This window comes from Molothrus aeneus, chromosome 9, assembly GCF_037042795.1.
Source record: "Molothrus aeneus isolate 106 chromosome 9, BPBGC_Maene_1.0, whole genome shotgun sequence".
Classification (NCBI taxonomy): domain Eukaryota; kingdom Metazoa; phylum Chordata; class Aves; order Passeriformes; family Icteridae; genus Molothrus; species Molothrus aeneus.
The window spans coordinates 15739225-15753319 of record NC_089654.1 but is presented as its reverse complement, the minus strand read 5'-3'; the positions used below and the strand labels follow the sequence as shown (position 1 = coordinate 15753319).

General features: G+C 40.4%; 1 protein-coding gene across 2 annotated transcripts in view; it reads right to left on the bottom strand.

Moving 5' to 3' along the window:
- Positions 1 to 1727: 1727 nt before the first annotated feature.
- PKN2 (protein kinase N2) overlaps positions 1728 to 14095 on the bottom strand; it is a 54931-nt gene continuing 42563 nt past the window's right edge. Inside the window, exons 9-22 of one of the 2 annotated variants that reach the window (XM_066555435.1) lie at positions 12761 to 12904; positions 12547 to 12622; positions 12049 to 12223; positions 11674 to 11803; positions 11078 to 11232; positions 10910 to 10985; positions 10736 to 10827; positions 9541 to 9717; positions 8898 to 8960; positions 8725 to 8801; positions 7207 to 7349; positions 5858 to 5965; positions 4216 to 4296; positions 1728 to 4135 (exon numbers count right to left, since the gene is read on the bottom strand). In XM_066555435.1, the coding sequence (XP_066411532.1) occupies positions 3932 to 4135; positions 4216 to 4296; positions 5858 to 5965; positions 7207 to 7349; positions 8725 to 8801; positions 8898 to 8960; positions 9541 to 9717; positions 10736 to 10827; positions 10910 to 10985; positions 11078 to 11232; positions 11674 to 11803; positions 12049 to 12223; positions 12547 to 12622; positions 12761 to 12904 (1701 nt within the window). In that variant the 3' untranslated portion in view covers positions 1728 to 3931. The remainder of the gene's footprint in view (positions 4136 to 4215; positions 4297 to 5857; positions 5966 to 7206; positions 7350 to 8724; positions 8802 to 8897; positions 8961 to 9540; positions 9718 to 10735; positions 10828 to 10909; positions 10986 to 11077; positions 11233 to 11673; positions 11804 to 12048; positions 12224 to 12546; positions 12623 to 12760; positions 12905 to 14095) is intronic. The other variant, XM_066555436.1, reaches the window with a different exon arrangement.

The following is a 14095-nucleotide window of genomic DNA, read 5'->3' as shown; positions in this document are numbered from 1 at the left end:
AAATGCAGTTTAGCTACACAAATAACAGCTGAGGGTTCAGCTTGCTGCACATCTGGTCTAAGCCAGCCAGAGGAAAGGCTGTGTCCAGTGCTAATAGCACTCAATAATTGCCAGTAGTCCTTGCTGTTTGTTTTCTAGTTGAGCTTTAATCTTCTTCTGCCAGTAGATACTGGAAATGTGGAGTCTGAACATTTTTTTCTGTAGGTTGTACATTCCTGTTACACCTCAGGAGCTGTTGGTTACGGCCATGAAGGATTCTGGTGCAGGTATTGGGAGTACGCTCAGTCATTGGCAGGGCATGTATTCATTGTCTGATGTATTGCCTTTGACTTTGTTGCAACATTTTCTATTATCTGGGCATTCCTGGTCTTGGTCTGTACTATTCTGCTTGGATCCTCTGTGAGAAAAGGGGGATGCTGTGAGTGGGCTGGGCCTGATCATTAATGTGTTGCTACAGCTTGGGAATGCAAAGGTGGAAATTGCTTTTACTCTGAGTACTGCTTTCTAGCATAGATCTGTGGATTAAATCTGCTCCATGAAGGTTGAAAGTGACTGAAATGTACATTTGCCCATAATGCTTGCTTATCTTAAATCCTTTCAGGCGTTAGCCATGAGCACTTGACATGTGATGGGTGAGTGTTTGCAGTTGAAATTGTTGCATACAGCAAAGATTGCCTGGACAGGAATTTAAATACATCCGTGCAAAGCTCTGAAGTGCAGCAGCTGGAGGCAGGGAAGTGCAATCCTGCCGTGACCCTGCAGTTCCATAAGCAGTTCCTGTATTTCCCAGGGTGTGGGAGTAACTGTGCAGCACAAAGAGGCAGAACTAGGAATCTGCTTAAAGGGGCAGGTATATTCTGAAGGCCATTTACTACTGGTTGCAGTCTATTAGTTAATATGAAGCATAGCAGGAAAAAATACGGCGTAGCTCTGAGTTTTCAGGCAGCTCTGAGCCCTGTGGTAGCTCCTGCCCGGCCCAGGGGCGGGGCCCGGGGGAGGCACGGCTGCCCTCAGGCTGAGGGCGGGCTCCGGGCGCTCGGCTCGGCCGGGACGGGCCTGAGGGGGCGGCTCAGCAGCCAGCCCGGAGAAGGCAGGACAGGACGATGAAGGGTTGTATTCTCCGCACACGAGTGTGGGGAACATCTTCGAGCGTTAATTCAACGGCAGTTCAGATTAAATCCTTGAAATGCTGAAGCCGGCCCTTTCTGGAACGATCGTTTAGCCAGGTGTGAAGTGTCTGCCTCGGGGCAAAATGGCCGCCTAAAATTCCCTGTGCCTCCTAAAAGTAAAGAGTTTCGTTCTAAATGCACTTAGAAGAAAGCTTCATCCTCTAGACTGTCCAAAGAACGAGCTCAGTGAGGGGTAGGTAGGTACAGATTATGGTGTGGTTACACAGCTTGCTAAGGAATGGTGGTAGGAAGGAGACTGTAATGAAGCAGTAGCCAGGAGCAGGGCTGAGTTGTGTCCCCTGTGCCCTCAGGGGAAGTTTGGGAGGGAGAATGCTGAGCCAGGCAGACAGACTCCAGCTGTCCTGACTGCTCCAAGCCAGAGACTGCTCAGAGGCAATTTGTAATGTTCTTTAAAATAAAAAAAAAAAAAAGGAAGCCTACTGAGCTGCCACCAAGAGACTGTGTCCCCTCCTGACATTAAGATCTTTTCTGAAGTTATCTGTGGGGAAGACATGACCAGCCACTTCAAGGAACAGCAAAATCATGTTTGCGACACAATTTACAAATTACTCTATTTAGACCTTTAATTTGTGATATTAATGACTGCAAAACACTTAGAATGACATTTGTTAAAGGCACATTTCATTTAATGCATAGTGTACCATTCTAAAATATCCTAATTTCCTTACAAAGTGCTTGAGCAGCCACATACAGATAAAGTATAGCAAAATATATTTACAATCTAGGGTTTAAATCTTAATCTGCCTAAAAATATTTTAAAAACTACAGAGATAAAATTAGTGCTTTTTTTCAGCTTAACTGGGTGAACATACCCTGCCCTCTAATTTTTTTAATTTTTTTTTTTTTTAGTGATTTACTTAGATTAAAAAAAGATTTCTGTACAAGATGTAGTTACAAAAAAGGTATGTTTGAGGATACTTTTGTAAGTATTAAGCACCCTGTGAGATGCTTGTGTATATATATATTTGGGAACCAAAAAGGACAAGCTGACTGTACCTCAAAAGTATTGGTTTCAGCTAGATACAGGAACATAATTTGTTTCTAGTCAATATAGGACCGGGAAACAAGGAATGCTGAGGAGTTGACTCACTCTTTCCAAGGTGATTTGTAGCAGTGGGGAAGGTGCCTGCCCCCTTCCTGTGGGGGATTGGCCTGATTTAGACCTAGTAATGATTATTTTATTTTTCTTTTTTTCTTAAGCCTCTCCCCTGCCTAACCCTGCAGGTCTGTCCAGCATCTTGATTTTAAACCACCACATTAGCATTGCATACTCCAGTGGTTTGCGTTTCTTCTTTGAATTAATAAAATTACCAGTTTTTAATTCATTTGAGTGCGATGCTCACTGCCTTAGCCCATGAACAGCAAACTCCTGGCCAGGATGAACCTGTGAGGTTACAGTGCTGAATAGTGCTAGAGGTAAGGACCAGGAGGAAAATTTATTTTCCAAGAGTCAATGTTTGCCCACAGAACAGCAGATGCCAAAAATAGGTCTTAGTTTACAAATACACACAGTGTCTGGTCTAAATTACTTTTCAACTTTTGAGGTACAGCTTTTAGTGTTAAGGGGTTTATAAAATATACACTGTTTTTATCAAAAATATTTATACATTCTATTACAACATATTGCTTTTTACCCTCAGTAACTGCCAATCCAGGGGCTGGAGCTCAGTGGCCTACATGGATACATTTTTTTGTTCACTTGGCCACTACGCAACATCGGTGAAGTGGTACAGTTAAATAACTTGCCTGGAGGTAAGAATACATTACAACTTCCAAATATACATGTTCACAGCATGTATACATTGAAAACGCTTACTTTTCCTAACTGATATGATGATACTGTACAGCAGACAGAGGAGGATGGAGGGGGTTGCATACGGACTGGGAACTTCTCTGCCCCCTCGGGCTGCGGGAAAGGCTCGAGGTGAGTGTGGAAGGGGCTGGGCCTGGGCCTTTCGGCTGCTCCACTCTGGGGTTACACTGAGCAGCGTCCTCCTTACATTCCTCATCCCAACCAGGGCCTTAAGCTATGCTCAAGGAGCTTGAAGGCAAAACTGTTTGGCAAGTGACTTTGGTAAACTCTCCGGAGTTTTCTGGGTTTTTTCTTTGTAATGGAAGCACTTACACAGTTGTTATCTCAAAGGCAAGGTCTTTAACATTTTTCCTAATAAATACCATAGAAAATTTACAAAACAAGGCATATCTGTTCTCAATAGCATTATTTTAAGAACACAAGATGAAGGTGTATGTAAAAATGTGTAGTTTTAAAGACTGCACAACGTTTAGCAGAAATCATTTGCCTTCTCCGACTAGAACCAGGTTCTGTGTGAGTGTCACCAGTATCCCAACTTACTTCAGTGTGGCTGAGTGGAGATTACCTAGCTCAAAGTCTGCTTTTCCCACGTAAGGCAGATACTTTAAAAAGCGTATTATCTGCTGTGGAAGAGTGAGAGGAACTGTACAGATCCACGTGCGCCCGTGTGCGGGAAGTTCAACACAGCCTGGGTTCACCAACTCAGCTTAGGAACGCCATAGACCTGCTTTCCAGTGCTCAGATAAAAAACAATATACAAAGAGGCCACTCTTCAAAAGAGTGTTAAAACAGTACTTAAAAGGATCTTCATGTGATTTAAAAAAACCCAGAAGCTGCAGGTGGCACAGAAAGCAATTGAAGGGTCAGTATTCTTCAGAGAGAGGCATTCTTGTGAGCCAGTCAGCTGGGGCTTCACAGTGTGCGGAAGTTAACACCAATCAGCAATGTAATCAAAATCTCTGAACATTTCCTGCTCTTCTTCTGAAAGTATCCTTGGTTCCCGAGGTGGAGTGAGGATAGGTGCTTCAGAGGTAAATTCATCATCAAAATTACTGACATCTTCTCTTCCTCTAATGGTAGGGACGAAAGGAGGCTTGACTTTCTTGGCCAGTAAAGCATGCCAATCTATTTGCTGTAAAATAAATCAACTGATGTTTAGTTTCCCATCTCTACTCCTTTGGGTTCTTAAACATAATACTAGTTTGTACTCACCCTGAAAAAGTGATGCTTTTTCACATCCTCAGCATCTTTCTCTCCAGCCCCAAGACGTCGCTCTGGGTTTCTTCTTAGCAGCTGACAAAACATGCAGAGTTTCAGTGGAGAAATTCAGGGGGAGGGAAAGGAAGGAGGAAGGATGAGTGCTACTGTCTAAGAGCCAACACCAGGATAAGGTGGACAGTAAAGCCATACTGCCTGACCTGTGGGTAATCCTTTCCCCTTGAAGGAATGGACAGACAAAGCTTTTAGCAGTGCTCTTTCAGCCTGCCAGCACAGTTTCAGCAGCAGCTAAGCCAGCACCAGTGCCAGAGCAGACTCATCTGTCTCCCTGCAGAGCTGTGCTGCCATGTCTTGGTACTGGAAGTGATCTGGGGCAAGTCACAGAGTGCAAAATTCCTCTTTGCTGGTGAGGGTGCAGATTTACATAAGCCAGTGGTTCTTGCTCAGCTCAGAGAAGAGATTAGTTACCCTGCTGTTTCAGTGCTCAGCTCCCTCAAAGCATTTGATTTACCAGGAGAGGGTTCAAGCTGCTTCATACATTCAGCCAAAGGAAAGGGTTTCCTAGTTATCCCCAGAAGTCTGATGCTCCCCCTTGTGAACTGTACTGCTGTGAGCAGGCCCCTGTTCCAGGTAGGGCCCAGCAGCAGGCTGGGTTGATATTCAGATGCAGCCATCAAAAAATAATGTCTAGTATATTGTGAATGAAGTTCTGTGATGGAAAGAGCATGCAGAGAGCTCCAACTAGTAAATTGCCAGTACAAAGCTCCTAGTACATGTATTGTGGGTGCAGTGTAGCAGCACCCTGTGGCTTGTGGATATTGGCATTTTCATAGCAAAAATACCTTCCCCACGTACAGCCTTAAATCTGTATTCTGCTTTCTTTCTCTAGGCAAACACTCTCTCCCTGGGACTAAGCAATTGTTTTAAGTTACCGAATATTCATGCTATTACTTAGATAGTTTTGTCACAGTAGGTACTGTGCTACAGCATAGTGCTGAATTGGGTGCTAAACTGATACATAGCATCAGGCATTTATGTGGAGAGGCTGATTCCAAAGGCTTTGGAACCACCATCAATACTGCCTTTCTATCAATTGTGATAAGGTGCTAACTTAGGTTCAACTGCATTCCTTTGATAAGCAGACACATCTCACTAAGGAATAGCACTAACAATTTACCATAACCAAAATCAGCTGTTCCTTGCCAAGAATGGGACTGCAGATGCCATGTGTACAGTGTTCTCTGCCCCAGATGGAACGAAACCAAAAAGATTTAGAAGTCTTTGAATTAAAATATTCATGTGACAATGCTAATCCACCAAATAAGTCAATGCAGCAGTGTTTGGCTAGGAGAGCTGAACCACTCTAGTTAGGTAAAACTAGGAAACTTAGTTCAGAGAGAAATGGAGCCTTAAGTGTTTTACACTTTAAAAAGAAAAACTTGCTCCTAATAATGTGGAATGGCATAGACTATTTTCATTTAAGGTGACAGGCAGAACATAAATGAAGCAAGTCTGAAATTTAATTGTCAAAAAAACCACGAAGTGCAGGTTCCTAATCTATTTTGTTCCTCACAAAAGTAATTGTTGGAAACAGAACAAGAGGGAGATACTATAATAATTAGTAAAATGTTCTTACCCGTCTCATTATTGAGATGGCTTCTGTAGACAGAAATCGTGGATATCTTACTTCATCATTAACAATGCTGTCAAACACCTCTTCCTCATCATCTCCAGGGAAGGGAGACTATAATGAAAGAGAAAAAAAACCCATTATAAACAGGCTTAAAATCACAATTGAAAACAACATAAACTTAGCTGAATATTTGGAATTAGACACCCCGAAATGAAGTCTTCCTTCCCAGAAACAGATACATGGCTTTCCATAAGGAAGAGAGAAAAGGCAAGCGGGCATTCTCCCATAATACCTACTGAAGGACTGTGTTTTAAAAATGTGCTTTTAGAGGTAGAAACACCTAAAACTGGGATCTTCTTTGAACTCAGGGTGGGTGTACATGGAAATTATCTATCAGCTCTTCTTTGGGGTAGCTACCATTCACAAATAGTGTGGGCAAGACAAATTTGTTTTAGTAAAATCTTTAGCATGTTGCAGCTCAAGTGTTTTCAAACTGTTTTGAAGTGGCCTGACAGATGTAGGTGATACTGTACAAGCTTTTTGTCCTTTTTACCTGAAAGGAAGTGAAAGTAATTTGAATGACCATCTTTTTTTGAAAAAGAACAAAATTATGAGTTTTTAGCATGCGCACTATCACTGTGCCACCTGGGAGATACTGTTACAAAATGGACCAGAAGGCAGAGCAGTATATGCAATGGCAAATAAACTTCTCAACAGTGATTTATTTATATCAGCTCATTTACATGGAACTGAGGCTTTATATTTTAGTGTGTTTGGCATAATCTTTCATTGCTATCCAGTTTTCTGTGTTAAAGTTCACTTCCATTCAAGCTAGAAGAGTTAAGAAGTTTATTTTTTCCCTAAAAGCATTTGAAAGCAGAAGACTGATATTGCTGTGCACATCTAGATTTGGTAACAGATGTGTCCTGGAAACCTAGCTCCCCCAAACTGTATGTACAGATGTACTGTACTCTTAGAGACACTACCATTACTGGAATTTGATTTAGGACATAATGATGTAATTAAAAATAGAGTAAAGCAAAAATCTGTTACAACTTGTTGGCTTCTACACTTGCTGATAATTCAAGCTCCAGACCTGACTTGCCAACTTCTCCAGTGTTATAGCAGCCAATATCAGGTGAGTGGCTGCTCAGTATTTCACACTTCTTTTTCTTGATGACTCACATTAAGATGCTCACTGTAAAGCTGGGTATGCCTATGCATGCTGTATAATGAATACTGATTACTGCGGCAGGTAGGGCATATGAAGTGTTAACAGGCTGGTATCTTGAGGTTTGTAACCTTTGTGAACGTTGCTTTTTATGACTCCACTGTACCTTACTAGAACTTACCTCACCCACCAGCATCTCATAGATAAGAACACCAAGACCCCACCAGTCTACAGCTCTTGTATAGGAGGTTTCTGTCAGCACCTCTGGAGCCAGAAATTCCGGTGTGCCACAGAATGTGCTTGTTCTGTCTCCAAATCCCATTCCTGAAAGTTACAGATGATGAAAAGCAAGCAGTATTTTCTGCCATTCCACAACCTGTTCCTCCAAGCAGAACCTCTCTACAGAGCAACTTCAACCAATACTGTAGATCCAAGGCCTGTGACCTGAAGGCTCAGGCCAATGAGATAAAACATTCCCTCCTTCTTCCTCCCCATGCCTTTGTTTCACATGTGCTTCTATTCAAATTTTTCTATCCCTCACTATATGCAGTGAGCCAGATTAAGGTTCCAGTTACACCTCTGTTACCCAGTTATCTTTGCTTGGAAAGATACAATCTTATGCTCCATTTCTACCTAGTTAGCACAAGAAAATGCAGTACACACTAGTTTAGCCAAACGTGCCCCCCTGGATGCTTCTGCAGTGCAAATTACATATAGTAGAGTAAAACATGGAGTGTAGTGAAAGAATGTGGAGCAAAATAAGCCCTGTGGATTTGCCAGAGGGGCACAGTTTGGGACATCAGCACCACCAGGCCTGATGTCACATGACAAGGGGAGCTACTGCCGAAAACTTGGGAAAACCATTAATTGTAGCAGTCAGTGAGGGAAAGAACTTTTCTTCTCATTTTGTTTTGTCATTTACTGACCTTATTTGTAGCTACAATCACAGGACTTCCCCTGGCACTCCTGTCTGAAGACCTACTGAGTTTACCCAATTCCCTCTTAGGCTACCTTAAAGGAAAATACATGGAAGACAGACTAGAAAAACTGAAATAGGATCTTTGCCCACAGAATGGGTTTTTAGAAAAACACTGTAATAACTACCTCTATTTGGTATTTGCCAGTAGTGAGATGCTTGAAAGTAACTTTCTAGGCTTCCCTTTTGGGACAATCTCTCAATTTTAGTTGTAGTATACTTTACGTATCATTTTCCTAAGAATCACACACAGAATCACATTTCCATATACTCAGAGTTGCAACTGTTTTTGAGCTAAAAAAATAGATAGTCTATTTGTAAAAAAACAAGAACTCGGGATGGATTATAATGGCACTTGATTTTGTTGTGCGGTGTCAAGATGTTTAGAATGAGGAAGCCACCTAATGCTTTTCCTACTCATAAAATGTGCAGTGTGCCTTGTTAACAAGCAGCTATGTGATGAAGTAAGAGTCAGAATAGGTGATGCTCACACTGACAATAAATAAATGAAAAGAACAGGGCAATGCTCACATACTCTTGATATCTCCCTACTAAGGAACTTCCTATCTTCATATTTGTACAATCAGAGGAGTATTTTTTTCCTTCAAATGACACATGGTAAATAGACCCTATGCACATCTGGCAGTCCAAAACTCTCAAGGAACGGTCAAGAGTAGGACAGACTATGGAATTCCCCTAGAAAGAAAATTTAAGGGCTATTACCTTCTTTGCAAAGACCAAAGTCAGCAATTTTCACAAAGCCTTCTGTGTCCAGCAATAAGTTATCCAACTTCAAATCTCTAAATGAACATTTGAGAACAAAATTGCATCATTGATGTGTTTCTTTAGTACTGTTCAGAACAGCTGAAATTCATCTGCTGGAAATGACTACTTACCTGTACACTATTTTGTGCTCATGTAAATACTGAAGTCCAAGAACCACACACGCAGCATAAAATCTGTTGAAAAAGTTAGTTAAAATTTCAATGGAATTTTGTCTTGCTTTTCAGAATGTGAAGTCCATTATTATTGATTTTTTTATGAGCCATCCTTTGAAGATTACCAATTGTTTTTTTGGGTACAGATTAGTTTTACAAAGCCAGAGTTTTAAAGCCAGATGGCAAGAACACTTAAACTTGCAGCTTTCAAACTGTGGCATGTTTGCTTGGGCTGGAGGATAAATTTTCTGTAGTGTTCACTGCTATAGCATTGAAGGTTTTCTAAATGAGCTTATTCTTTCCTTTTTTAACTTTGTCTACTATTTTAACTCTTCATTCGCATTTTTATTGTGATCCTAAAAAAAGTATTATAAAAACTAAATACTTGTGTATAGATTTTCAGTGTAGAATTCAGTGTAGATTCAGGCACATTAAATCTGCATGTCATCTTCTAACAACAAAATCAGTTAAAATCTCCAACCCTCAAGCAGCATTTACTGAAGTGGCATAATGTGGTGGCATGTGGTGATAAAGCCCTTAGTTCTTATCCACTGAGCAAAGCGCCCTTCCCTTAATGCCACAGGAAGGGAGGGATACTCACACTGCTCTGGGCTCAGAGAAGACATCAGTGTGAATGTGCATCATCAGGTCCCCACCAGCAGCATATTCCATTACAAAGCACACGTGATCTTTGGTTTGGAAACAAGCAAAAAGGTTCACCAAGAAGGGATGTCTTACACTATTCACAGTTTCAAATATTCGCTTTTCACACATCAAGCTGCAAACAAAATCAGGAATAATATAAAGCTTAGTGCTGAACAACAGTTTTTCAATTCTCAGAAAATATTGGTATTTTATACTTTATGGGTTTTGCTCTATTCCTCAGGATAAGATAAGAACTTTTTTTGTTTTGTTCAAGAGAGAGATTTTAATATCAGGATTTCATGAATTTTTATCAGGATTTCATGAATTTATATTTAGCTTTCCCAAATGAAAAGAGGAAACCTAGCAGTCCATGAAAATTGTGCTGACAATTTTCCTTCCAAATACTTGGATTGCATTAATTATGCACTGCAATCATGTGACATTCATTTCAATCCATTTTTATTTTAATTATTTACAAGATGTAAAGTGGAAATCCAGTGACAGTATTACAGATATCTATCTATAGTAATTCCTGGTTATTCCTCTTTAAACCAATTGTTTAAGTTGTAGGTTTTTGTTAATACAGCTATCCTTCTTCCTGCAAATGAACACAGTCACTCTTAAGCAACTGTAAAAACACCTTCTTGCACTAAAACCAAACAATTTTGTAATGGCTCTTTCACGTCCAAGCAATTAAAAAACCCAAAAAAAGCAGAATCTAAGTTTTGGGTCAAAAAGACCGAAAAACACCCAACAGTATACGAAGGGAAAATATGATGGACAGAGCATGACAGTATGTTAGAGGTTCAGAAATAGCAACACAGGTTCTGCCAGTAAAGCAAACAGTCACGGTTATCCCAAATGTGATGTAAGTAATTGGAAGTAATTAGAATAAATACTTGCAAGAGAACCTGAAAATCAAAAACAGGATCAGCTTAAGTCAGATCTGTGGTTCAGGCATAAGAAGGGCACTACAACAAAGCAGGGGTTACTCTGCTCCCTGCTTGCCCCAGAACAAGCATACACATCTACAGCAGCCAGCTACACAGGGAGATGACAGCTGAATTTGCTCTTCCACTCAATTCAGCAGCTCCCTGGCAGAGCATACAACTGGTTTATGGAATCCATATGTTTATACTGTACAAACTGACCTGTCCACTTCATCACGAGCCACAATATCTCCTTTCTTTAAGGCTTTAATAGCAAACATCTCATTTGTGTTTTTGTATTCTGCCAACAGCACCTAAAACAGAGGAGATAACTTTAAGAGCTATATCTACTTTTTGATAAAGCCTTGACACTTGAAACAGCCTTTTGACATTTACCTTTCCAAAATGTCCTCTGCCCAGTACAGCGCAGCATCTGAAATCCTTCAGACTGAACTGGAATCTTTGTTGTGATCTATGTAAATAAAAATTGGTCACAAAGTTTCTAGTTTGTTAGCTTTAAGAAATATTATTCAGATCAAAATAGGAAAACCACTGCTTTTTTACCTTCTATCTTCAGACTCTCTGGTGCTGGTGTATTTCATGTCTGAATGGGGAACATCAGACTCACAGATTATTTCAGGCTGGAGTTTTGGAACAATACTATTTCTGCCATTTTCAAAATCAAAAGTTGCTACTTCATCCTGTGAAGAACAAGAAACCTGAAAATTTAAAACTGATTGTGAAGGCAAATGAATGCAGAACTTTTACTAAAAGCACATGAAATTCTTAATACACCCATTGCCTAGGCTAAAATGACAAATTTCCAGATGATACACCTAAGTAAGATTTTAGCAGACTGATAAAACCTACTGCTCCAGTAATTTTGCTCTCTCTTAATAAAACCATTTTATCCTGAATACGCTAATAGTTTTGGAGCTCTGGCTTTTTTCTGTGGTGGAACTAATTACATGGAGTGTTAAACACACCAACCACAGAAACAGTCTGCCACCAAGAGCAATCGGAGCATTCTACTGACACAATTCTGTGTGTGGAAGTTAAGGGAGCATGTGCTGATTTATAAAGGCAGAAATCCATCATAAAGATGCCAATACTACAAGCATGTTAAACTGTATAACCCAAGATTCTTAAAAATTACTTGCCTGAGAAGGCACATCAGGCGCCTTTATCTCAGAGGAAGATTCACATATTTCCGCAAGGGAAGATGCACGGGGTGGAGCAGGTGGAGGCTCAGGCTCAAGTTCAAAGTCCAATTTGGCTACAGGAGAGTCACTGGCAAGAAAATAAATAACTCCTCAGTGTATAGCAAAGACTATTTTAACACCTGTAGATTTCTCCTAAACCAAACATTGTGTGTCTGATCTAGCTACAGAATAGTTCTCCACAACTAAAAGAAGGAAAGGTGTGCAGCCTTTCAGGATAACCAGACTGTGCACACATTCTGTACATGAGGGCAGAAGCCTCTCAGTGCTCCCTCCTGCGCTCAGGGGTACGGCAGAGCTGCAGAGGTGACCTACCTGGCTGGCAGGGTCAGTTCAGCAAGCTGGGCATCCACCACTTGGCCTGTGGCAGGCACTGCTGCTTGGGGGCTGAAGGTGCCAGAGTGATTCACTGTAGGAATAGCTCTTCTCACAAGCCTTCCCCAAGTGGCAATATTAATATTCATCTGAGGAGCTCGGAGAAATGTTTTGCCTATAGATATTGTGAAAAAAGAAAACAGAATGCAAGTAATTTCCTAACTCATTACCAAAACCAATAATTAAAAAATCTCATATGAATTAATTTATAGTTTATGGAAAACAAACAAAATTTGTAATTTTCCTTTGCAATTTCTAATTCATCACAATTAAATGCTGATGCATAATAAGGAATTCTAATACAAAAGATTTCTAAATGCAATGCCAAATCCTTCATTATCAACAGTATTATCTGCAGGCAAACATTAGACCTCTGTATAAAAAATTTCACAGATCTATACAAGTTTTAAGCTTTACATGTTTATATGAAAGAATCACCTTGCTGTTTTGAAAAAATTTTCTTCTGCCTCTGGAGTTTTGGTCTTCTTTCAATAACCGGATTAAAAAACGTAACCTGCAGTTCAAATAATGTGTGTTATAGTTCAAGTTTCAGAACAAAATGCATTCTTAAAAGTTCAAGGAAAACTTGTTAAACTATTCTGCCATGTAATACTTTCGAGTATGTTCAAGTGCTTCAAAGAAACATTCTTACCTCTGCAAACAGAGTGCCCTGGGGTTCGAGATAGAGACACATGCCATGCCGTTGGTTATCCAGGAAATCTTCCAACCTCAGAAACTTTACTGCACACAAAGATCTCCAGTCACGCCAATAAACTGAGATTTCTAATTCACGTGACTATGACAGGAAACACAGACACAGGAAATCACTTATTAGTAATTGTTCTGCAAGAGTTACCACGGTACAACTGTAAGATCAAGGAACTCAAGGATCAAGATGCAGAGCTGTTATTTTAAAAGGCTGGCAGAGCTAACCAGTCAGACTGAAGCTCTGATGATCACAGCATTTCACTTCAGTTCAGATGAGATCTCCATTGTACAAATAAAAGCACAGATGTAAAATTTTCCCTGAGAGTAGAAGCAGAGAGCCACAGTAACCAGACTTTTAAGGTCAGTCTAACAACACTGTTTGTTCAAGATGTTTTAGCTCAAGCTCTGACAACAAAACTTAACTTATGCTTAGAAACCTCAGTTTTGGTAGTTTCCATATTTTTTACAAGTACCAACTTCATTTGATGCCTGCAAACATTTTCGTACCTGGATATACATGATGATGCAAAACCTTGTAGACTATCTCTAGAAACGCATGCACCTTTTGTAATATGGTTGTAAAGAGGGACCAAAAACTTTAAACTACCAGGAACTACTGCTCTATCTTGCTGATGTGATTTACATATTCTTAGAGTGTCTTATATGTGTGTTACAAAAACCTGTCCCAAAAGTGAAGAATCCTGCAATACATGTGAATCCTGCAATGTAACAGCACCATCGCATGTTACTACTTCAACTCCATCATACATCATTTTACTGTCTACCATAGCTATGACAGGTTTTAAAAGAAGTCAAGAAGCACCAGATTAAAGAATAACAGGGCTTGGATTGTGCATTTCAAGCACAGAAGGATTCACAGAATATTCTGAGTTGGAAGGGACCTGCATGGATCATCAAGTCCAGCTCTTAAGTGAATGACCCATATGGGGATTGAAACCACACCTTGGTGTCACTGGGACCAAGCTCTGACCTTCTGAGCCAGTCTCAGGATACGTGGCCAGGAACAGCAGAAGCAAAGTCCTTTTCTGGCACCAAAACCTAAGTTCTTAAATAGAGCCCATAACATATGAGGCTGGCAGGAGCAGCTACTACGCTGAGTAGTTCAAGTCTTAATCTGAAAATAATTGAGGCTTCAGGGCTCCACAGCTCCTTTTTTTTTTTTTTTTCCTGCACTACTCCTGACTGTAACCTGAATTTCTCTACTTGCAAGTCTAAAATTGCTTCCTTCCTAGAGGAGGGAATCTGGACTGGGGCTTGG